The sequence below is a fragment of the Embiotoca jacksoni genome, unplaced genomic scaffold (genome assembly GCF_022577435.1).
Source record: "Embiotoca jacksoni isolate LCO1_2020_lvr unplaced genomic scaffold, fEmbJac1.0.p SCAF_1, whole genome shotgun sequence".
Taxonomy (NCBI): domain Eukaryota; kingdom Metazoa; phylum Chordata; class Actinopteri; family Embiotocidae; genus Embiotoca; species Embiotoca jacksoni.
Genome location: NW_027185229.1, coordinates 16,162,542 through 16,184,360, shown reverse-complemented (window position 1 = coordinate 16,184,360; position 21,819 = coordinate 16,162,542). Strand labels below are relative to the sequence as shown.

General features: G+C 42.0%; 4 protein-coding genes across 6 annotated transcripts; 2 read left to right on the top strand and 2 right to left on the bottom strand.

The window, feature by feature from the left end:
* LOC138194181 (proline-rich transmembrane protein 3-like) lies at window positions 1-7,835 on the bottom strand. Of its 3 annotated transcripts, none has more exons than XM_069142729.1 (4): window positions 7,629-7,835; window positions 5,088-5,315; window positions 3,447-3,971; window positions 1-2,951 (listed from the first exon to the last, which is right to left on the bottom strand). In XM_069142729.1, the coding sequence occupies exons 3-4, from the start codon at window positions 3,940-3,942 to the stop codon at window positions 1,369-1,371; spliced, it is 2,079 nt and encodes a 692-aa protein (XP_068998830.1). In that variant the 5' UTR covers window positions 3,943-3,971; window positions 5,088-5,315; window positions 7,629-7,835; the 3' UTR covers window positions 1-1,368. The 3 variants fall into 3 exon arrangements, with proteins under 3 accessions (XP_068998830.1, XP_068998813.1, XP_068998821.1); XM_069142712.1 differs by lacking the exon at window positions 7,629-7,835 and adding an exon at window positions 7,193-7,295; XM_069142720.1 differs by lacking the exon at window positions 7,629-7,835 and adding an exon at window positions 7,193-7,295 and having other exon boundaries at window positions 5,246-5,315.
* Window positions 6,867-13,775, top strand: LOC138194172 (transcriptional regulator QRICH1-like). Its single transcript, XM_069142701.1, has 12 exons — window positions 6,867-7,500; window positions 8,270-8,532; window positions 8,651-8,725; window positions 9,949-10,086; window positions 10,175-11,029; window positions 11,440-11,599; window positions 11,770-11,924; window positions 12,028-12,142; window positions 12,223-12,331; window positions 12,433-12,584; window positions 12,670-12,760; window positions 12,851-13,775. The coding sequence occupies exons 2-12, from the start codon at window positions 8,281-8,283 to the stop codon at window positions 13,023-13,025; spliced, it is 2,277 nt and encodes a 758-aa protein (XP_068998802.1). The 5' UTR covers window positions 6,867-7,500; window positions 8,270-8,280; the 3' UTR covers window positions 13,026-13,775.
* A 920-nt stretch (window positions 13,776-14,695) lies between these two features.
* Window positions 14,696-17,916, bottom strand: LOC138194196 (pseudouridylate synthase RPUSD4, mitochondrial-like). Its single transcript, XM_069142744.1, has 6 exons — window positions 17,444-17,916; window positions 16,574-16,781; window positions 16,344-16,437; window positions 15,891-16,041; window positions 15,701-15,798; window positions 14,696-14,900 (listed from the first exon to the last, which is right to left on the bottom strand). The coding sequence occupies exons 1-6, from the start codon at window positions 17,814-17,816 to the stop codon at window positions 14,703-14,705; spliced, it is 1,122 nt and encodes a 373-aa protein (XP_068998845.1). The 5' UTR covers window positions 17,817-17,916; the 3' UTR covers window positions 14,696-14,702.
* A 373-nt stretch (window positions 17,917-18,289) lies between these two features.
* LOC138194165 (WD repeat-containing protein 82-like) lies at window positions 18,290-21,555 on the top strand. The gene is made up of 9 exons (XM_069142689.1): window positions 18,290-18,653; window positions 18,867-18,967; window positions 19,062-19,128; window positions 19,584-19,683; window positions 20,125-20,241; window positions 20,343-20,498; window positions 20,596-20,665; window positions 20,749-20,891; window positions 20,977-21,555. Exons 1-9 carry the CDS (start codon window positions 18,493-18,495, stop codon window positions 21,007-21,009), a joined length of 948 nt encoding a protein of 315 aa, XP_068998790.1. The 5' UTR covers window positions 18,290-18,492; the 3' UTR covers window positions 21,010-21,555.
* Window positions 21,556-21,819: the final 264 nt, after the last annotated feature.

Below are 21,819 nucleotides of genomic sequence, written 5' to 3'. Positions count from 1 at the left end.
ATCCCTCCATAGAATCTGCTGTATATGTGGCCTGCGGTTGATGTCCCCAGAGCAGCAGACGTCCTCACAGCAGCACACGTCCTCACAGCAGCACATGTCCCCACAGCAGCACATGTCCCCACAGCAGCAGACGTCCTCACAGCAGCACACGTCCTCACAGCAGCAGACGTCCTCACAGCAGCACACGTCCCCACAGCAGCACACGTCCCCACAGCAGCACACGTCACTCTCCCTGGAGCTGCTCCACCAAACGCAGTAAGCTGACTCTCAATTCTGGAACAGTCCCAGCAATAAAGTACAAAACACTCATATATATTATGAACCTACAGTTCACTGGTGGATGTTATTCACCAAAAAGGTTGACTATTTATGACAGCAAGTCAGATTTAGAAATCAGTTTAATCAATTTGGGACTTAATTAATGCTTCATAAGTGCATTAATTTAATCATCCAACCCTCCCATGAATATACACCCCTGAATTATGACCCTTAGTGGAAACCTGCACACATATAATGGTCATTTATCTGTGTGTCATAGACTTGCGTGCTGTGTTTTTACTTCACAGGCATCACAGCAGCTCCTTCCATTATTATATCTTAAAGAGAGGGTAAATCCTCCTTCCCTGTGGACAGATAGCACCATTACAACTTGTCTAATAACCTGTTTTGTCTGCATTTGTGTCCCTAGTTTAACAGTACACCAGTGGTCAGACTTCCCGAAAACATGGTCCTGTGTCCTGTTGGAGTATCGTAAGTGAAACACACAAACAAATGTGTGAGGTAACAGAGCTGTTGAGCCTCTGTATCTTCACAATCTTTTTCTATTATCTAATATGTGTATCTGTCTCTTTTTATCTGTGTAGTAATGGAGAAACGGTGTACGAGGTTTGCTTCATTCCCCTTCCACTCAACACCTCTGAGTGAAAACTTGTGTGTCCGACATACATATAACATTGGCATATAGTAACAAACACGATAAAATAACATGAAATGCTCATATTATTCTGTAGAAATAAAGTCTTCTTGTCATTTGCACCTTATGCCATTTCCATGCACTTTACTTGTGGGTTAAGTTGTGCTAGAAGACACACATGACACACATTACCATTATTTTTACCAAAACATGAACATCATACAAAATCAATGAGGATATGTGTGTGATACTGACTACTATAGGGGCTTCAGTGCTAAACAGTTGAAATACAATCCCTTTCAAGTCAATATTAGACCCACACAAGTTAAACAGTTGTACTTAAACAAATTAATTTCATGCAAGAGTATTACAATCCACACATGACTGATATTTCATGAAGGCTGGATGATTTGGAGTAGGAAGTTAGTATGGGTGCTTCTGACATAGAGGACAGCTCAGAGGTCTGTGACATCATCATCAAGCAAATGCATCACTGTTGAGAATTCTTCCCCCTGATGTGCAGTGGCTGGAGACCCTACACTGCCATTATAATCAGCTGTGGCAGTGGGTGATAGTACTGGCTCTCTGGCCTGAAAATGGTCTAGAGATGCAGAAATAGACTCCGTATCCAGCATCCACCTGTAGCCGACATAAGGTGGAGTTAATGCTGTTGGACCGTTGTCTCCATCAATGATGTCTGTGCCCATCATTTGTGTCCAAGAGGGAGGTGGAGGTGTGAACAAACCTCCTGAAACAAGCTGTCCATGATGAAGGGCATTGTCAATACTGCGCCTGAGGTCGATAGGAGATGGGGGCCGCATGTCAAATTCTATAAGTGAAAGCATACACTCCCGTTCACCAACTTTTTGCCACAGAAATGCAGCTTGAGAGTCCAAGCTGCTATTGCAGATAGGATCGGGCTTGTACTCTGGTATCATGGTAGATGGGTGGTCATCATAAGGGCACATTGCATTGTTGCTGATACCTGCTTTGGATAGATTATACTTTGCCCAGTTACTTGGAATCAGGTCTGCCCAGGATTTCTTCTCAAATCTTTTAGACACCTCACCTCTGCCCTGCCCATGATCGCCATTGGAATGACTATATGGTCGCCAGAAGATCCAAGATCCCAGGACAAGCAAAGAGAATCCCCAAGCTAACTCAAGGATTCTGGCCCAAAACTGACTGAGCCACCAGACCCAGCCGAAGCGCCTCCAGTTCCCTAGTAGCCCATAAAGCCAGAAGAGGCTATACATGTGAAGACTGCAACACAGCACCCCAAGGAAGGCGCAGACGGCTGTCACTCGCTTTTCACGCCTCTCAGTCCTCTTTGAAGGAACCCACTGTGCAACAGGGGACCTGGTGAAGGGATTTAGATGGGAAAGGGACTTTGCCAGGATCCCCAAGCAGAATGGGAAGCCCCAGCAGAAGGAGAAGGTGTGTAACAAAAGAGGGAGGGCGGAGGAGAAGGTTGAAGAGTACAGCTCTGCTACAAGTAATGCTGCACAATGGGATGTAGCAAGTCCTCCAACCACCCATGGGCGCTGCAGTTTTAATGGAATGAGCAATAATTTTAACCCTCTGAGGGTGACTAGAGCGAGGACAACCTGTGCCCACAGAAGAAGTTGCAGAGGAATGTTATGTAGTGCTGCCAGAGTGGCATGAGACAGGATCTGACGGGTACCATAAGGATCAAGTACAAGGAGGACAGTACGCAAAGAACCACCCATAACCAAGAAACTATTTGCCAGTCTCAGGGCGTCACAGAGGGGGTGAGAAAGAGTGCATGCTCCAGCCATTCCCAAAAGTGCCATTACTGTCATCAGTGTGAAAAGGCTAGCAGATCCATAGACGTGTAGTTCCCAGGCAAATGCCAATGTGCGACTCATGTCATCCCAGAGCAGGCTGGTGCCATTAAAGATTTTAGGAACAACACAAGGTTGAACACCAACCACACAGGGACCTCCAGGTCCTGACACGGTATAATTTGTGATGGTAACCACACTGGTTTGGACCGGGAGTTGATGGCGGTCCCCACCTGAAAGAAAGAGAAAAAAATCTTATTTTAAATGAAGGGGTATTTGATGGTGACTTTTTTTTTTAATCTTCGTTGGGTTTTACACCACCATTAGCCTTGCGCTCTCAACTAATCCCTGACAAGCCACGGACCTTCAATCAGCCAAAGCACATCAAAGTAAGAGGTTGTGACAAGCAAGGCACCTAGTTGGAAGTCTGTTCTAATATAGCCTTTTAGACATCAACAACAAAATTCTTATAATAAATAAATCGTATAGACGGGTGCATAAGACCAATAATAATTACTTGTACTTACTTAATTTACTTTTTTATAATATATTTCAAAGGGATGAATTTGTACAAATATATTTTGCATCATTATTACATTTTTGCATTGCACCTCACTGTGATAATTCAATTGTGTCACCAAAACTGCCCAACTTCAGTCAATGCATTTAAAGAAGAGGAAGAATTAAAGGACATACTGACTTTACTTTAGTCAAAATCGTTTACTTACTGGTCAGAAAGTCATCGTTCACTCTGGATGTATGACTCTCTTTTAACTGTGCCTCAGTTGTTATTTGGCTGCCCTCCAAAAGCGATCCTTCTGCACTGGAGTGAGTGTGTCCTGTAATTGAAGTATCAGCTTTCTCAGCTCCTTGATCATGAGTTCCTGGAGGGTGTGGAGTAAGTGCTAGTCTTGTAGTTAATGTGATTTCAGACCCAGAATGTTTTTTGTTGCTCACTCGGTCAGGCTCCGTTGGAAGGACCGTCGTATGGCTAATTTGCTGTGATGCCGCACTGCCATCATGATGTCCATTGCCTTCCACAGAGCTCTCTGAGTTAAAGATTACTTCACTGGCTAAACTGTCCAGGGCCCTGCTGTTTATGTCTGTGCTTCGAGTTACTTGGACTGAACCAGAAGCGTCCAGTGAATGTGAAGTTTGAATAAGGCTTCCAACTGAAGAAAGAGTCACGGTTAGTGTAATGAAGAGTAAAGATGAACGCCCCATTTTTGACACTTCAATTGAGACCCCAAGATCTAGAGAGAAGAAAATGAGGAAGAGTTCAAATGCGTTTCCACATCTGCACATATATGTACCGATTACTGTTTGGCATTAAAGAATTTGTTCACACTTTTTCACCCTTCTCTAAAAACAATCATCACATGTCCAGAAGAACATTGAAACAGTTTTTTCTTGCTGTTGTTTTGTCCTGTTCATACCAGACATTCCTCGTGGCCTTTCTATGAAAGTCATGGGGGATAAAGTCCACATTCTTTATTGTGTGAGACAATGTTTTTTTTAAAAAAAATGTATTTAAAGCCCTTGCCAGATAAGATAACATACAACCTTTGTAAAGCAAAATTCCCTCTTTTTGATATTTCCACTGCAGCTCAACAAGGGAAAACTGTTCAGGGAAACAAGAAGAGGCTAAATATGCAGACACTTGAAATACACACTAGAATACTGTGTATTTTGTCCCACAATTATAAGTAAAGCGAAAGAGAAATGAATCTCTTAATGGTCAGTACAAGAAGAATGACTAACATGTGAACCTATCCTTTACTTTAAGCATGTATTAACACCATGTATTTCTCCAGTAAAGTATTTTGCATAAGCATGAAAGTGTTGAAAAAAAGGCTTTAGAGGTTAGGTAGAGGTTGATGGTCAAACTTCTTGCATATTGTGTTTCAATCCTATAAAGTGCAACAATACCCCCTGTGTAATCCAGAGGGTTTGCACACTCCACAACATCTGTGGATCGTTTGGCTCAGCAAAAATACAACAACTTGGCAAATACATGGAATTTCACTGCATGAGGCAATCTCAACTGTTTGTGCCATTTGGGTCAAAAGTGTGCCATTTATAATAATATTTTTTCAAGCCCAACATAAACATGTACCCTGATTTCCCAAATGCAACCTCAGGTGAGTTTAGATGATAATAATGATTATTTTTTTTATTTTTTTATTTTTTTATCACTGCTGAACATTAGCCACAGAAGTTAGAAAATCCAGTGTATCCAAAAATATTGTGAGAAATTCAGTCAAGCACAAACATTAAACCCAGAGGTTTCACATGGGTATTTGTAGGTGACGAAACACTAACAAATTGGCAAAACAATCTAACAAGACATTTAAGATGCTCAGATTTACCTGTGATTCTTTACGCTCTGCTTCCTTTTAATGCGTCATGCGTTGCAATCCATCTCTCGCACAAGTGTTTAACATACGATTTCCAATGTGCGACATAAAGACCATCCCAGCGAGTGCTGAACACATTCAACTTAAAGGCATGCTCACAGTCATCTAACCTTTAACCTGGCGTCTTATTCCTATTACTGCACCGGCTGGTGACTTGGCAGCCTCCCATCACAATCTCACCTGCAGAGACAAAGAACAGGACCTAAATACCAGGGGCCATTGCTTTTTATAAATGAACATACAAATGAATAATTTCCTGATTATTGACTTTGTATAGGAAGATTTAACAAAAAAGAATTTCAGAAATAATGAACAATTAATTAAGCCTGCAAACCTCACCTGGCTCTTTCTACAAGTTGTTTGGCAGTAAATCCTTTCTTGAAAGGATTACATTAAGATTCTTACAGTGGCACAAAGTCACATGAAGTGATAATGTGAAGCCAACCAGTCACGAGCACAAATATTTTTATACCAGTTTACATGATTATTATTTTGGAAAGTGTGCAAATGCAACATTGTGCCAAGCTTGACATGACACATAATCAAAATAACAGATTGTTTTTTAACCACCTAAATGAAGAATATTGGGGTTTTTTTCTAGCATTGGTGTGTAAAATATTTTTAAGAGAAAATACATAATCTATGTAACAACCACTTCCACCACAGAGTCTTTGCAGAATCACAGATAGTCTGCAGTGAGTGTGGGAATTAACTATTTCCTCTCCAGTGTGCAGTGGACACAGCCTATGCACACAGTACATCTGTTTCGGTCCACCTTAAGAAGTGCAAGAGGCAGTTTGTTGTGGAGAGAACAGGGGGAGGCCCTCAACAGCACATGCCTGGCTCTTTAAGGCAGACTGGGGCAGTTAGATTTTGTTAAAGGTACATGCAATCAAATGTCTACCGAGCTTCACTAGAACCACAGACAGTATTTTAACTCTGTGTCAGTTTATATATGCATATTTGTCCATTTTAAATGATTTAACTTGGTTTTCAGAGGCCTGTCACCTGTAAAGAGTGCAGAAGTTAATAATTGACCAAATTCAGCCAAAGTTATCGTTAATTTTTTAAGGCTGTGTAAATTCTGTTTTTCTCTTCTGGAGAATTGCCAACAATCTACCTATCTATCTATCTATCTATCTATCTATCTATCTATCTATCTATCTATCTATCTATCTATCTTTCTATCTATCTATCTATCTATCTATCTATCTATCTATCTATCTATGTATGTATGTATGTATCTATCTATCTATGTATGTATGTATGTATGTATCTATCTATGTATGTATGTGTGTATGTATCTATGTATCTATCTATGTATGTATGTATGTGTGTATGTATCTATCCATGTATGTATGTATGTATGTATGTATGTATCTATCTATCTATCTATCTATCTCTGTATGTATGTGTGTATGTATGTATGTATGTATCTATGTATGTATGTATGTATGTATGTATGTATGTATGTATGTGTGTATGTATCTATCTATCTATCTATCTATCTATCTATCTATCTATCTATCTCTGTATGTATGTGTGTATGTATGTATGTATGTATGTATGTATGTATGTATGTATGTATGTATCTATGTATCTATGTATGTATGTATGTATGTATGTATGTATGTATCTGTCTGTCTGTCTAACATTGTTTGTAATTGACCCACAATAAATCTGTTTCATTATCTTGCACTACCAGTTTTGAACGGAGAGTAGTCTTTGGCATCACCACACTGTTGACACACTGTGAACTGAACTGTACTTTTCGGGCTGCACTGCTCGTCTTAAATCGATTTACTGTTTGTTTGTTTTTTTTATTCCCCCGGTCCCGGTGGTTTCAGAGAGCCACACGGCCCTGCCGCCCCCCAGGACAGTGAGCTCTCCTCCTTCACAGGACAGCGCTGCAGGCCGTCGGCTGGCAAGAGAGCGGACAGGAGCCGCGTCGTTTTCGGGGCCTGTACTTCCGTCATCTCGTCTCTCTCCCGGATAAACACCGCGGACGGGTCTCGCTCGCGTCGCTGCGCGGGTTTCGGCGGTACGAGGCTGCTTACGTGGGATTTTTGTCGAGGATAAAGAAACCAGCGCCGGAGCAGCCCGGAGCTGTCTCTCCCTCCGAGAGAGACAAGACGTCAGGAGACTTCGCCTGGTCGCCGCCGTTACATTTTTTTTTTTTTTTTTTTTTTTTTTGTATCGCAGTCTAATCACAGCATTGTTTGCGGGACGACACCGCCGCTGCGCGCACTATGCGGCCGAGTGAACGGCGTGCCGGTGGTCGCTGCTAGACGTTTATCGGCTTTTTTTTTTTTAAGTTTTAAACAAGGTGCCTTGGCGGAAAGGAGAGGATTTCGTTTTATTTAAGGTAGCGTGACAGGATCCGGAGCCAGCGAGCTAGCTGGCTAACATTAGCACAATGATTAGCAACGCACGGGGGGGTGGGGGGGGGTGTCGCTTTGATGTGTGTTAACTTATCCTACGAGCCAAACTTACGTCGTTAATTGTGTAGTTTATAGCAGACGTCGGTATCCGACGAAGTTTAAAAAAAACAACAAAAAAAAACAACCAGCCAGCTGTCCGTACGGGCTGTGACCAAAACAGCGCCTTGCTAACATTGTAAAGCTAAGCGTGCTAACAACTAGCTGTAACGTACACACCATTGATTGACCGTCTGTTGATAAAAGTCAAACAAACACGCTGTTTGTGGGTTTTTTTTTGGCTCCGTAAACATTTAACTTCATTTGTCTCCCGTAGTAAATATTCCGGTTTTTTTTTTTTAATCTTCGAGCTCATCTGTGACTGTAATGTTGGAAGTTTGTTGAAATAGTTGATTGAAGCGCAGCAGTTCATTGTTTCAGCTCCCCAAGTCAAAAATGTACTTATTATCTTATTACGTTTAACTCCGTCTTAACTACTAAATATTTAAATTGCTTTATTTATCTCATTATGTCTTGCTTATAAAAACAAAAAAACAACTACCCTCCTTCTTAAGAAAGAATAGTCTTCAATGTTGATTTTTTTTTTTTTTTTGCTCTCAAGTCAGTTCAAACCAAAGCAGTAAAAAGTACGCTGCCTTTGTCACAAATTTGTTCTTGGATGTTTTAAAAACAACAACAACATGATCATTTTTCCAGGTCCAGTGAGGATGAATGAGCAGGAGAGCGGGGTGGTCTCCTTTGATGAGTATGTGCGGCAGAAGGCCCGCACCGTGCCTCAGCACAGGATGAAGGAGTTCCTGGAGTCTCTCGCCAAGGGCCCGGAGGTGCTGCAAGAGTTCAGCCAGCAGGGAGGGGCAGCCAGCACCACCACGGCCATGGTGTACCAGCAGCAGGGTGCCAACTGTGTCTACACTGACAGCACGGAGGTGGCCGGATCTCTCTTAGAGCTGGCCTGCCCAGTAAGACCCTTCTATAATGGTTTTTGTTGTTGTTGTTGTTGTTGTTCAATTATATTGTAACTATTGTTTGTTGTGGTGCAATCTGCTCTACTTCTAATATGCGCATGTTCCAAAACAGGTGCAGTTGACCTCAACGGAGATCTCACCCCAAATGCCTGTGCACCAAGGGTCGGAACAGCAGCTTCAAGTGCAGGTTAGTTTATACACCAATAAACGTAGCGCTGTTTCACCATACCGTGTGCCTTCACACACACACACATTCACACACTACTGGTGACAGAGCTACGACGCAATCGGGTGATGCTTGCGGTTCAGTGTCTTGCCAAAGGACCGTTTCGGCACGTGAACAGGAGGACACCAATGTTTTACAACTGGTGAGGAATTTGCTCTACCATCTGAGCCACAGCGGCCGTGGGCCAGAAACACCATCATCACTCAGTGTCGGGAGGAAAACAAATGACAGGGTGGTGTTTTGTGTGAGTTTACAAGTTCAATTCAAATTCATCTTAGTTGGATCTGCTTGTGACACAGGATGAATGACTCCTATTCGTAACCAGTTCAAAAGTTGTATTTATCACCAGTGCAACATGCTGACCTCAAACCTGTATTTACAGCTGTCAGAAGAATTCGATTTTAGTTCACTGTTAATTGCCATCCAAATAATTGGAATTAATGATTTCAAACCTTTTATACAGGGAAAAACGATGTGGAAATACTGATGGAAGTTGAACATTTAGTCCAGTTTCATTTAGCTTTTTTTATACATATAAATGGAGACAATTCTGAAGAATATGCAAAATAAATGCAGTCAGCTCAAATAATTGTGATTATGCAAAAATTGTAACGGGTAAGTTGAAAACTAGGTGACACCAGATAAACAACTTTCATATCAAATGAAATGAATATCAAATAAAAGCAATTCCTCTTGTTTCTTTAATGTGAGTTGGGACATATGGGTCCATAAAGTCTCACATTCACTTGATCCTTTATTTGTTCACTTGGCATTAGCCTTGTTGCGTCATACTTGTGAGGAGACATGGCAGCAATTTCAAATTTCAAGGATCAACTATTCACCTTCTGCCAACTGCTGCACTTTATTCACTGACTGTAACCATCAAATTATAAATTTGACCAAGGTATAGAATGGAAAATTCCACATAAGTACTTTTTATGTGGAGAAAAGACTGTTTCTTTGGCAAATTTCCCAGTAAGCTGTTTAACCTATGGACTGTTTGATATGCCTCAGTTTTGATTCATGTTTTCCTAACAGAAATACCATTTTGATTTGGACCTAAAACTATCGTCATCATTATCAAAAAAAAAATATAATCTAGTTTACTTTTTTTTTTTACTATAGAAAACATGGGATTTCTTTTATCATTGCCTGTTATTTTTTCACTCCCCCCTCTGTGCCAGGTTCAGATCCAGGAACAGCAGGGCCAAACAGTTGGCCAGGTTCTTCAGGTGGCCTCCCCCTCTCAGCACGACCTACATGGGATCTCGACAGCCCAGCTCGTCCAGCACGGAGAGCTCACAGAGGAGCAGCAACAGCAGGTACACAATTCAGTTCAGTCGCCCAAATCACGTGTATCCATGCGGTATGTTATTGATGTTTTGTGACTATGTTGACTGTGTTTCATAGATTCAGGCACAGTTGCTTGCTGCTGTAGCGGGAGGACAACAAATCCAGTTGTCAAGTGGACAACAAATCCAGTTGTCAAGTGGACAACAAATCCAGCTGTCAAGTGGACAACAAATCCAGTTACAAGGAACACAGCATATTCAGCTGCCGGGGGGTCAGCAAATTCAACTTCAGGCTGGCCAACAGATTCAGCTACATGGGGGGCAGCAGATCCAGATTCAGACCATAGAGGCCATGTCACCATCACATCTACAGGAGTCTCCCAGGGAGGCAGAGAGGAGGTCCGGCACTGCCTCAACTGTTCTCCAACCAGCCAAGAAGCGTAAGGTGGATGTCCCCCTAGCTGTTTCCTATGCCGTTCCACAGGGGCAGCAGGTGGCCACAGTTCTAACCATCCCTCAGGGGCAGCAGCAAAGCTATGTGTCCCTACGACCAGATTTGCTCACTGTTGACAGTGCTCAGCTGTACAGCACCACAGGAACAATCACAGGTCCCACAGGGGAGACCTGGACCATCCCCGTGTACTCCACTCCACAACAACAGGGTGTAACTCACATTGCGATACCACAGGAGACGTATAACACGGTGCAAGTTACTACCACCAACGGCAAGGACAAAATGTCCCCAAGTTCCTTATCAAGGTCTGCAGACATGCACTCAGCCTCCACTGCTACGCAGGAAGAAATAGTCCAGACTCTGTTCCCTGCACAGTTCATGAACGGGAACATTCACATCCCTTTGGCGGTGCAGACTGTCGGAGGGACTTACAACACGACACAGTCGGTACACATATGGGACCCAAACCAGCAGCAGGGCCAAGTCGAAGAGGGACAAGAGCAGCAGCTCCATCTGCAGGTCAGAAAATACTTTCTTTTTACAGCTATAGGCCAGACCGTGAGCAATATGGCTGGAACTGAATTTGTCCGAATCTTTATTCTCGTTTTTCTATCGCTGAATGCATAAACAATTCATCTTGAAATTAGTCTTGATGATGTGTCCTTATAGTCAGTAAATACAAAAAAAAACAATACCTGAAATCTCCTAAATATGCTGTTTGCTGTTTTTCTATCACTATCACTATTGGAATTTCCTTTTCTTTCTTGTATTTCAATCTTTTAGACAGACTGGAAGAATGACGATATAATCGCATTACCACTTAATCGTACTATTATCTAGCAGAATTATTACGTAATCGAGGTGTGTTTGCCCGCTTCCCAGAAAGCATTGCACAATCTGATGTTTTTTTTACTTTGGTTTTCATACAGGCTCAAGTGGAGACGGAGGCTCAAGCTGAACCCCCTACAGAGATTCTGGTTCCGGTCTCTCTGAAGCCAGAAGAGGGCCTGGAGGTGTGGCGCCTTTGGGTGAAGCGAAAAAACACTGAACTAAGCAAGCAGGAAAATATAAAGCTCGCACCCATAGGACGTAAGTAAACCTGCTACATTCATATTGGACATTTGTCAACTTACACTGAAACCAATGGAGGATTTCTGTTTTACTGACGCTCATTTAGGACTTACTTTTATCCTGTTTGAGACTGAGGAATAAAGCAAATTTCATACAGCCTTCTCTCATCTCTCTGTGTGTCTGTCCAGGTCGTCAGCCTCTGCGTTTTCAGGAAGACTTGGTGTCCAGTGCTGTGGCTGAGCTCAACTTGGGGCTTTCCCTGATGACTCAGGAGGCACGAGGCTCAGAGGAAGAACAGTTTGCACCGGATGTTCTATATTATGTTTTCTTGTGTATACAGAAGGTCAGTGGCGTCCCCACGCTCAAACATTAAGATGCCCAAACAATATCTGAAATCACTCGTGAATGTTTTTGTATGTTTCTTTTTATTTATTTTTTTTTTATAGTATCTGTCTGAAAATGGACGCGTGGATGATATTTTCTCCGATCCGTATTACACACGCTTTTGTGGGAGTTTACACAACATCCTGCACGACTGGAAACCCAGTGTCCATCCTTTAGGTGAGACGGAATCAATAATTTACAAATTCATTCTGTTGTTTTTATCGAGACGATGACGTATTTTATATTTTCACCTGCAGGTTATGTCATTCCGAGTCATGTGACAGAAGAGATGCTGTGGGAGTGTAAACAGCTTGGTGCACACTCACCAGCCACACTGCTCACAACGCTGATGTATTTCAATACTAAGTGAGTAACCACCACTCGCCATCGAATGAACCTGAATTTCTTTGGTGACACAGACATTTATTAAAGATGTAAATATGATTGTGGTCAAATATTCGTCATAGGTATTTCCGCCTGATAACACCTGAACAGCACATGAAAGTAGCTTTCTCCAAGGTCCTAAGACACACAAAGAAGAACCCCGCTAATGCCAAGGACAAAGCAACCAGTATTCGCCTTCTTAAAGGACAAGGGCCACAGAGTGGCGGACAAAAAGGTGCTCGGTTTAGTCACATTCATGCTGACGTCTTTCTGCCAATTCCAATAGCTGCTGATCACCTGCTGTGCGACGTCTCTTTCAGGAACCGATGACCCATATGAAGAGCAGATCGAGGATCCTGAGAATCCTCTTCGTTGTCCCATCAAACTTTATGACTTTTACCTCTTCAAATGGTGAGGGGCAATCACTACAAAAATATTGAACTAAACGAGGTTGTTCTTTAGTATGGACGTCAAAATCTTAACGCCCTTCTTCTTTTCCAGTCCTCAAAACGTCAAAGGCCGTAACGATGCGTACTACATGACTCCAGAGCCTGTCGTGGCACCAAACAGCCCGATGTGGTTCTCGTCTCAGCCCTTTTCGAGTCAGCAAGTGGAGCACATGCTGGCTCGCATCATCGTGGTCCGAGAGATCCAGGAGATCATGGGATTGAGCTAAAAGGAGAGGACTGGCTGGACTCGAGGTTGTTGACTATGCAGTACCCATCCTGACTCTATATACCTTAATAGCCATCAAATAAAGTGGAATAACGTCTGAAAACAATCTTTTCCTTCTGAGGAGAGTATCATGATTACACCCACCACATTCATAGGTTTTTGTTTTCTGTTGGTGCGGTGGACTCTTCTTTCTCTTGGCTACTTTTGTAAACAATCACCTCTGTAACCTTTGAACCTGCAAGTGAGCAAGGCCTGAGTCTCAGCACTGCTGGGTCACAATTGATCTCGGCTGAGAAGCGTCGGTATATTTTCCTGTAGAGATTGATGTTATCAATATCACAAAGATATTTAATCTCTCACTTCTTAACCTCACAGACCTTTAACGCCGTCTTACTTCTCTTGGAGGTCCCACTGGGATGCAGCAAATCTCAGACAATTACAGGGACCACTGCTCACAAATGTTTTGTATACTGACTGCATTTTGGACCATGTATTGATATGTTCAAAGCTGAAAAACTTGTGCCTGTTTTTTCAAAAACAATGTCATAACTTATGCTTGTGGATCCTTGAGTGAGTTGAACTTCAACTATTCACAAGGTCAAGTGCTATATTGTAGTCATTCAGGAGATTGGAAATATTCTTTCTCAGGTCAAAGCTAGCTATTGAAACACCCATCAAGGATTTTTGCCAACTTATTCCTCCATGTATGTGTGTGTATAGTAGGTTATTAAACAAGATATGCCGATGGAAACATCCTCGTTTCAAGAGTCGTCTCAAACAATTCAATTAGCACTGTGTTGGCTAACAAGTAATTGCAAGCCTTTTAATAATGCTTTGGTGTGACATTTCAATTACAGGGACAAGTAGTTGTATTATAGCTCCAAAGCTTCATTTATGATAAAAAAAAAAAACACTTTATATATTTGTATAGCAGTGTACAGTCACACACTAGGTTCCACATTGTTCACAAAGAGCCTCCTGATAATCTCTCATAGCAGTGCAACAATAACCCAGCTTGCTATTCGAGTTCCTATTTCATTTAAATGATGCTTTATTTCTCCCTGTATCACTCATAAATGTCTTGTAATCCTGGATATGGGTTGGATTGCAAAGAATCTCTACAATCCCAGAGATCCGTTTCGTTCTCTTTGGCGACACCTGTGGTGATAAGCGGTAATTACAGCTATGTTTCTGGACATCCCAAAGATCCAAACAGTGTTGCCTGTGTGACATCAGAGGTATCACCTTGATATTCTTCTCAGTACACCGCTTCACACACACACACACACACACACTCACACACACGGGAGTTGAAGAGCTAGTCTGTTGCATTAGCTCCACCTTCTTTCTCTGGCAGAACAACCGCTGCTGAGTGATGGAAAACACTTGCATGTGAATGTTGCCACAGACACCCAGCTTGTTCAGTCTTGTAGTGCTGCAAATGCTTATTAATTAATTCTGCATATATTTTATTTATCCACAATTAAGCCACCATTTCACAGCCACAATTGTACCAGCGAAGTATTGGGTGAGCCGATGACGCGGGCAGGTGTTGGCAGTGTTTTTGTAGTTACTCTCACTGGCAGGAGGCAGAGACAAAAGTTCCACATTGCGGGTTTGAATGAAACTCTTTGGGATTATTATTTGAACAAAAAAAAAGCACGGAGATGGTTATTTTTCATCTTTTTTTATCAGGAAGTGTTAAATGTAGTTGACTCAGTGTCTGTGTGAAGTATTTGGGCAGGGGGCAGGACACGTTGATGTCAACCTGGCTGGTTCCAGGCAGCGTTAACTGTCGCGCGTGCAGGTGAAGAGGAAGATGCCGGATCTTGCTCTGTTCCAGACCGAGCTTTCCAAGCATACGTTCCGGTAATTTCTGTGGACCAAAATGTATGATGTAGTTATTTAGTAGCGACTGGTGATAAAAAGAAACTTAAGTCCTTGCAGAAATATGGGTCTCCGTGTTGCACCTGTATATGTGTAATTATGTTCCACAGCTGACGTGGATAAACTAACTCATTGACAAGATTAAGCAGATTTAAAAAAAACAGGAATGCAATGACTCCCAATGGGGCAGTTTTAACGATCGGTGAGAGGAGTCGCGCAACTTTAAATTGAAATATGTGGGACGGAGGTGAAAGTACGAGATGCTGATTGGCTCGGGCGGTTGGGGAGTCATCCCGGCCCTTAACGTGACAGATGACATTACAATACAGTTACAGCGCTGCCACAAAGGCCATCTCTAATGTTCATGTTAGGCTTCCGAAAGTGGAAACAGCCAAATAAGACACGAGCACTGATCTGTCAAAGTGATGGAGAGTATGTAACTGTACAGGCCAGCAGTGGGACCATTATTATCAGTAGCTCTATGTTTGTTTTTTTTATGTCAACACTTTCCTCACTTATTTCTTGTCGAGTGTGCACCGCAATTTGTTATTTTTTATTGCCATTAAGCAAGAATTATTTGAGAATATAACAGCAAGAGTTGAACACAAACAGCATCTGTAGCAAAGTCTGACATGACAATACAAGAGTAGTGTTGCGTTACGCAGGTAGAAAGTGGGATTTGTGACCCACTATTAGGCTCTTAATGGGATTGATGTTTCTGCCTTCTTTAATTACCACTATTTAAATCAGTCACCCCATCTACTGCAGTGCAGTGTAAACGTGCTTTACCTGGGGTGCCAATTTGCTCCAGTGGGAATATTTATGGTCACCGAGAATGGGGCATGCCACAGCAAACGCCATATGAACCCGCATCTGGTGCTTCACTCCTGTGGACACAAGAGAGCAGATCAAGTAGAAAATGTTCCCAGAAAGAAATTCATTTGGCAGTTACTTTGAGGGACAAATTCCCCCATCGTACCAGTAAAAGGCTGGAGCTCCACAAGGCTGCAACCATTGCTGCTGTCCAGGACTCTGTACTTGGTCAATGCGGGATGGGCCTGCCGATTGGTTCGGACTTTGGTTACACCATCGCCTGCGTCGTTCATTCTAAAAAGAGGACTGAGCGCCATCTGAAATTAAAGAAGAGGCTATGAGACTGGAGAAACTATGCGCATCAATGTGTATACTTCAACAACATTTATTTTAAAGACTTGTAGATAGCAAATATACAGCAGGATAATAACTTAATGTGACCAACAGTAAAAAAAAAAAAAGAAAAAAAAAGAATCCAAAGCATTTAATGTACCGCAAAACAGACAAAAAAAAACTTGTGAGGCTACAACGAGCACATGTTTGGTGTTTTCTCTGTTCATTACATCCATTAATGATCTAAATTTCTGTTTAAGCATCAAAACCACAGAAGAAGAGACACCTTGAAGTGCGGCTGAGGACCGGTGACCTCTCTCTCTATTATGGGAATGTCAATCAGCCCTTCGGACGGCACAGGAACACCAACCGTGACGACCCTGAAGAAGAACATTGAAGACGTGAAAGCGTGACGGACATCCTCGGCTAAACTGCAGCATGCGGTGCCACTGTGAGGACGCACGATCTTTCAGTCCTACTTTAACCCCTACTCTTTGTCGCCATCCTTCAGCTCACCAGTATTTCTGCTGCACTTGGTTGTTTCTGTTCAGGGTGAGTACGCGCTCCACCACTTCTTCACTCCTCGCCAGCAGCAGAGTTCCCGTTGAGTCCTTTTCCAGACCCAGACAGGGGAGCAGCTGAGAATCGGACTTTATCTTCATCCCGTCCATCATTTTGGAGAGAACAGGAAGCACGGAGGAGATGGACGTGACCCCGGAGTCAACTGAGAAGACGACAACAACAACAATGTTGCGATATCACAATATGTTTAGATAATAAAGTACTAGTAACAGAATATACACTCACCGAGACTTTTTTAAAAAAATACATTCGTTTCCATTAATGTGCAGAATAATCTTTAGGGCTATAAAATGTCACAAAATGGTGAACAATGTCCTCAGAGTCGAGGAGTAACAACTTCAAATTGATGGTTTTGTCCAATCGTCAAACCAAAACACAACAGTAGTACAAAACAGAGTAGAGCTCATTAAAATGTTAATCACAACACAAAGATTTAACATTGAAATCATTTAGTCCAGAAAAAGTCCTCAACATGCAGATTCCAGCTCCTGAACTGAGTGCATGCGGCTGCTTTACTGCGTTAGTACTAAACTGAATACCTTTAAGTTTATGACTGTGGGTTGGACAAAACAAATCATCTATAAAGATGCCATATTGGGTCTCAGAGCTTTTGATTCTGAATATCTTCAACATTTTAAAGATTATACAATTCATGTATTAATCGAGAGGATATTAAACAAACGTACCGATGATACAAGGAATCCTCTGTTCCTCTCTTAAAACTAATTCCACACATTCCCAAACATAAAACAAGCGTTCTTCTGTAAATCCCACGACATGAAGCAGCTCTGTTGATCTGTTTACCTCGCACAGGGACACCGTAGGGTTTGTTGATGACAGCCACATCTTTATCCCGGTACAGCACACCTCTGTGGAGGTGTTTGGCCAGCACGTTAGGGTGCACGTTTTGCAGCTGCAGACTGAAACGCTTCAGGTCCATCACCCTCCTCTGCTGGCCGGACAGCTGAGGCTCTGGTGCCCCCGTCTTCGTCCCCTCCTGCTGGACCTTCCGGGCCAGGTCGATCGCTCTCAGCCGCGGTTTCTCACCGGTGTCGGAGCCGGCAGCGTGTTCGGGGGCAGTCGCCCGCCCCCGGCAGCAGTTAGTCTGCGGTTTAACCCGAAAGAGGAGGCCGGAGCTCCGGTCACACATACGAGCTGCTCGTCTGAGGCTGTTCATTGTGGCTCTGTGGAGCTAATAAAGCCACATGAGTGTCGAAATGCAAACCGTGTACTCTGAAGGAGGAAACGTGCGCCCTTGTTAAACACTTCCGGGCCATTGCGTTTCAGAATAAAAGCGTTTTCCACTCAAATTGAACCGAAAAAAAAAAAAAAAGAAAAGAATATGTTACATCAAATATGTCAATAATTTTAATAGTGACGATGCCATAACGTAAACTTATTCAGTCATTTAAATGCTATTCTTGACTTAAAAATCCAACAACAAACCGTATGAATATTATGACTTAATTTCCTGCAGTGTCGTAATTTCCTCTTTTGTGACACTAGGTATGCTCGTTTTATTTATTTTTTTTATTTCTACCGACCGGTTCGTTGAAGCCGTTGAATGCAATGGGAATTGGACAACACCGCCCGCCTGGTAGATACCAAGTGTATTATCACTCGAGCCAGTAGGGACTGATTATAGACTATGTAGGTACTGATGCATGTTGTTGTGTATTTTGGTTAGTGCTGTTTTTTTAGTGAAAATGTTAAGACCTTGATAAGCTTCAGCGGTCTAAAGGACGATTATCATGCATGGCTTGGCCAAACAGAATTTATTTGCTGAAGGAGAGGACCGCAGTTTTGTTTTACACTGTAAGTTTTAATTGTGTATTAAAAAAAAACGTGCCGCTATGAGGATCACAGACGGCGTGTTACGGAGCTTCAGGGTTGCCAGGACCTATCGAGAAAATTCACAGAAAGTCAACTGTGTGGACTACAGCCCCAATGGTGAAAATGCGATCTCAAGCGGCGACGACGACTGCATCGTTTTATATGACATCCGAGAGGGAAGGTAAGTGGGTATCATTAAGACATAAAGAAAAATCAAGTGTAAACAGTCAGACTAAACTCAAATGTAAGTGCATTTTTTTTTTTTTGCCCTGCGTGAACATCTTTAGATGAATTGGTCAATGTGAGTGTATCTTTATTGTGGTAGTGCTGCATGTTTCCGGTGTTTTCAGGTCCATGATTGACATGTCTTTTTTTTTGTTCTGTCCTTCCACAGACCTAAAAGGACCCTGTACAGCAAGAAGTACGGAGTAGACCTGATCCGCTACACCCATGGAGACACTCAGACGGTGGTCTACAGCTCCAACAAACTTGATGGTAATAACTCCGCACAAAGCGCCAAACAGGGAATAAACACCACAACTCAATGTGATAAATTCTGGAAAACAGAATGTGGTTTTGTATCTTTCAGACACCATTCGATACCTGTCACTCACTGACAACAAGTTTATCAGATATTTCCCAGGTCACACTGCCAGGTGAGTAAAGGCAACCGAGGACCAACCTGAATTTTGATCAAAATGTAGTGTCATGAATGTGAGCAAATCAAAGATCACTACAAAAGTATGCACATTATATGGAGAAATACAAAGTCAATGCATACTCTGTGTTTTTGTGCTCGGAGATATATTTACTGTGAACATATCAAGCTCTGGGCTCCACCAATCAGATTAAATCAAGAAGCCAGAACTTTTATTTTTCAGGAATTTTTTACATGCCACGTCTTTGAAGATTATATTCAAACATGCTTTTTTTTTTTTTTCACGTGTACTCGATGTTCTACAAATACACAAAGAACATGACATTTTTAAAAGGCATTCCTGAACAGCTTGTTGTCGTCAAATACATAAATTACCAAGTTTGACTTAATTTGATCTGGTCTTGAAGACGATGCACTCCTTTATGGTTAAAGTCAATGTGTTTCTTGTACCAGGGTTATTGCTCTCTCCATGTCACCAGTGGATGATACTTTTATCTCTGGGTCGTTGGATAAGACGATCCGGATCTGGGACCTGCGCTCTCCAAACTGCCAAGTGAGTAGTCCGTGAACTGGCAAATGACACTTCCTCCGCTCTCGCCATGTCCGGCAGTTACTTAGATGTATAATTACAGACAGCTACTGCAATACCAGCTGGTGCTTTGTATGCCAGCAGTCAACTAACTAACCCCGTTTTAATAAGCATTTGTCCTGAGACCACTGAGGGTCTCCAGTCCTGCTTTAGGAACCACTTCTTACACTTACATCTGCTCAGATGTAAAACTGGACCAACACGCAGCAGCTAAAACACAATGTTGTAAAATATTCTACCATAAACAAATATTAAGTTGAAGGAGACACATTAATATCAAAATGTATAAAAACCCTTAAATACAGAGGCGGGAATATGGTGGTAATTCTTTTGCATATTTCCTCAAAATCCCGACTTCCTGTTGAAACTTGTCACTGATTTCCTTTGTGTTTGTTTGTGTTTCAGGGTTTGACTAACCCACTGGGGAAACCTGTGTGTTCGTTTGACCCCGACGGGCTGATATTTGCTGCAGGGGTGGAATCACAGGCCATCAAACTGTACGACCTTCGTGCTTTTGACAAGGTACATTTCAGTGTGTCTGTGTTTGTGTGTGTATGCATGAATGTGGGAGCTGACCTTCAAAAAAACTACTATTACGATATCTTAAATCTTCTTGTTTAAAGGGGCCTTTTGCCTGCTTTGAGACGAGGTTTAATCGTGTTTGTGACTGGACTGGACTCAAGTTCAGTAACGACGGGAAACAGATTCTCATCTCTACAAACGCAGGGATCATCCGTGTCCTGAATGCTTTCAATGGATCTGTGCTTCACACTTTTTCAGTAAGAGACAAATAAACGCACCAAGCTATGTTTGTTTTTATATTGGTACATTTACTTTTAAGTAGCTGGAAGTGATCCTGTGTTTGCTCGTTTTAAGGGCTACAACAACAGTAAGGGCATCTCTCTGGAGGCCTGCTTCACTCCCGACTCACAGTTTGTCATGATCGGTGAGCTGAAACACTTTTGCTTTGTTTTGGGTCTTTTCCTGTCAGATCTCTGTTGTGACTGTGATGAAATCTGTCTCGTGCAGGCTCAGAGGACGGGAGAGTTCATGTTTGGAGCACTGAGAGCGGGATGAAGGTGGCCGTGCTGGATGGGAAACATCCAGGACCCATCAACACTCTACAGTTTAACCCCAGATACCTGACGTTTGCTAGTGCCTGCACGAACATGGTGAGAGCGAACAAATCACATCAATCTCTCCTGCTGGACAAACTGCTGTGAATATAATGTTCATTTCCATATGTTTTCTCTACAGACATTTTGGCTCCCTTGTGTTGAAGACTTATAGAGGAACCAAAAACACATCACCACCGTGCAGTGAAGTGGGATATAATAATGTGCTGGACTTTTTATGACTTAATAGTATGTTTTTTTTCTTTATTTTTCTTTGTATTTGATGTTACAGTTTTTACCAACAGTATTTTTAAACTTTTGAAGAAGATTGAGTTGCGGTATCCGTGTAAAATATCACTTACCTTACCTTTTTTTTTAATTATTATTTATTTTTGCGAAGAGACATTTAGTTTACATTTTAGCCTTTTATGTACAATTTAACTGATTAATCCTCTGGTTTTTTTTTTTACAAAAGGTTTGTTATTAAACCATTTCAATGTTTCTTAAAAAAGAGCTATTGTTTTTAATTATTTGCCATCAACCTAATTCTTGATATACATGTACATGCCAGGGTTGATAATAGTCATTTACTCAGGAAGTTGAGATATTCACGTTCTTCAGTACAAAAGATTGATTTTGATGCTCTTTGTGTGTGTGAATAATTTACAACCTTAAGCACAGTAAATAATACTGTGTCCTTATAAATATATTTTTTTCTTTAGATGATTGTATGATGGGTGTATTGGTGATTTTCAACAATGACTCTGCACTAACGGCTGCAAACAGAACATCAGTCCATAAACTAGTTCGTGAACACGCATGTAAGTGTGACAGAAGTGCAGGCAGCTTTATTTAGTTTGATGAATGGATGTTTTTTTTTGAGCACATAAAGTGTGTCTTCCTGAAGTGGAGGAGAGGGTGGGAGCCACGTTGAATAATGTATAGATGCTTGGGTTGTGTACTCACCAGTGAGTGAATAATGGAT

Excerpts from the sequence above, each read along its gene's own strand:
- LOC138194181 (XM_069142729.1), bottom strand. The coding sequence starts at position 3,942 with ATGGGGCGTTCATCTTTACTCTTCATTACACTAACCGTGACTCTTTCT. Across the intron at positions 2,952-3,446 it reads GAACGATGACTTTCTGACCA|GTGGGGACCGCCATCAACTC; the intron begins GTAAGTAAACGA and ends TCTTTCTTTCAG.
- LOC138194172 (XM_069142701.1), top strand. The coding sequence starts at position 8,281 with ATGAATGAGCAGGAGAGCGGGGTGGTCTCCTTTGATGAGTATGTGCGG. Across the intron at positions 11,030-11,439 it reads AGCAGCAGCTCCATCTGCAG|GCTCAAGTGGAGACGGAGGC; the intron begins GTCAGAAAATAC and ends GTTTTCATACAG. Across the intron at positions 12,585-12,669 it reads ACAGAGTGGCGGACAAAAAG|GAACCGATGACCCATATGAA; the intron begins GTGCTCGGTTTA and ends CGTCTCTTTCAG.
- LOC138194196 (XM_069142744.1), bottom strand. The coding sequence starts at position 17,816 with ATGAACAGCCTCAGACGAGCAGCTCGTATGTGTGACCGGAGCTCCGGC. Across the intron at positions 16,042-16,343 it reads GTCCTCAGCCGCACTTCAAG|ATGGCGCTCAGTCCTCTTTT; the intron begins GTGTCTCTTCTT and ends CTTTAATTTCAG. Across the intron at positions 15,799-15,890 it reads GGAGCTCCAGCCTTTTACTG|GAGTGAAGCACCAGATGCGG; the intron begins GTACGATGGGGG and ends TTGTGTCCACAG.
- LOC138194165 (XM_069142689.1), top strand. The coding sequence starts at position 18,493 with ATGAGGATCACAGACGGCGTGTTACGGAGCTTCAGGGTTGCCAGGACC. Across the intron at positions 20,666-20,748 it reads CTCACAGTTTGTCATGATCG|GCTCAGAGGACGGGAGAGTT; the intron begins GTGAGCTGAAAC and ends TGTCTCGTGCAG. Across the intron at positions 20,892-20,976 it reads CTAGTGCCTGCACGAACATG|ACATTTTGGCTCCCTTGTGT; the intron begins GTGAGAGCGAAC and ends TTTTCTCTACAG.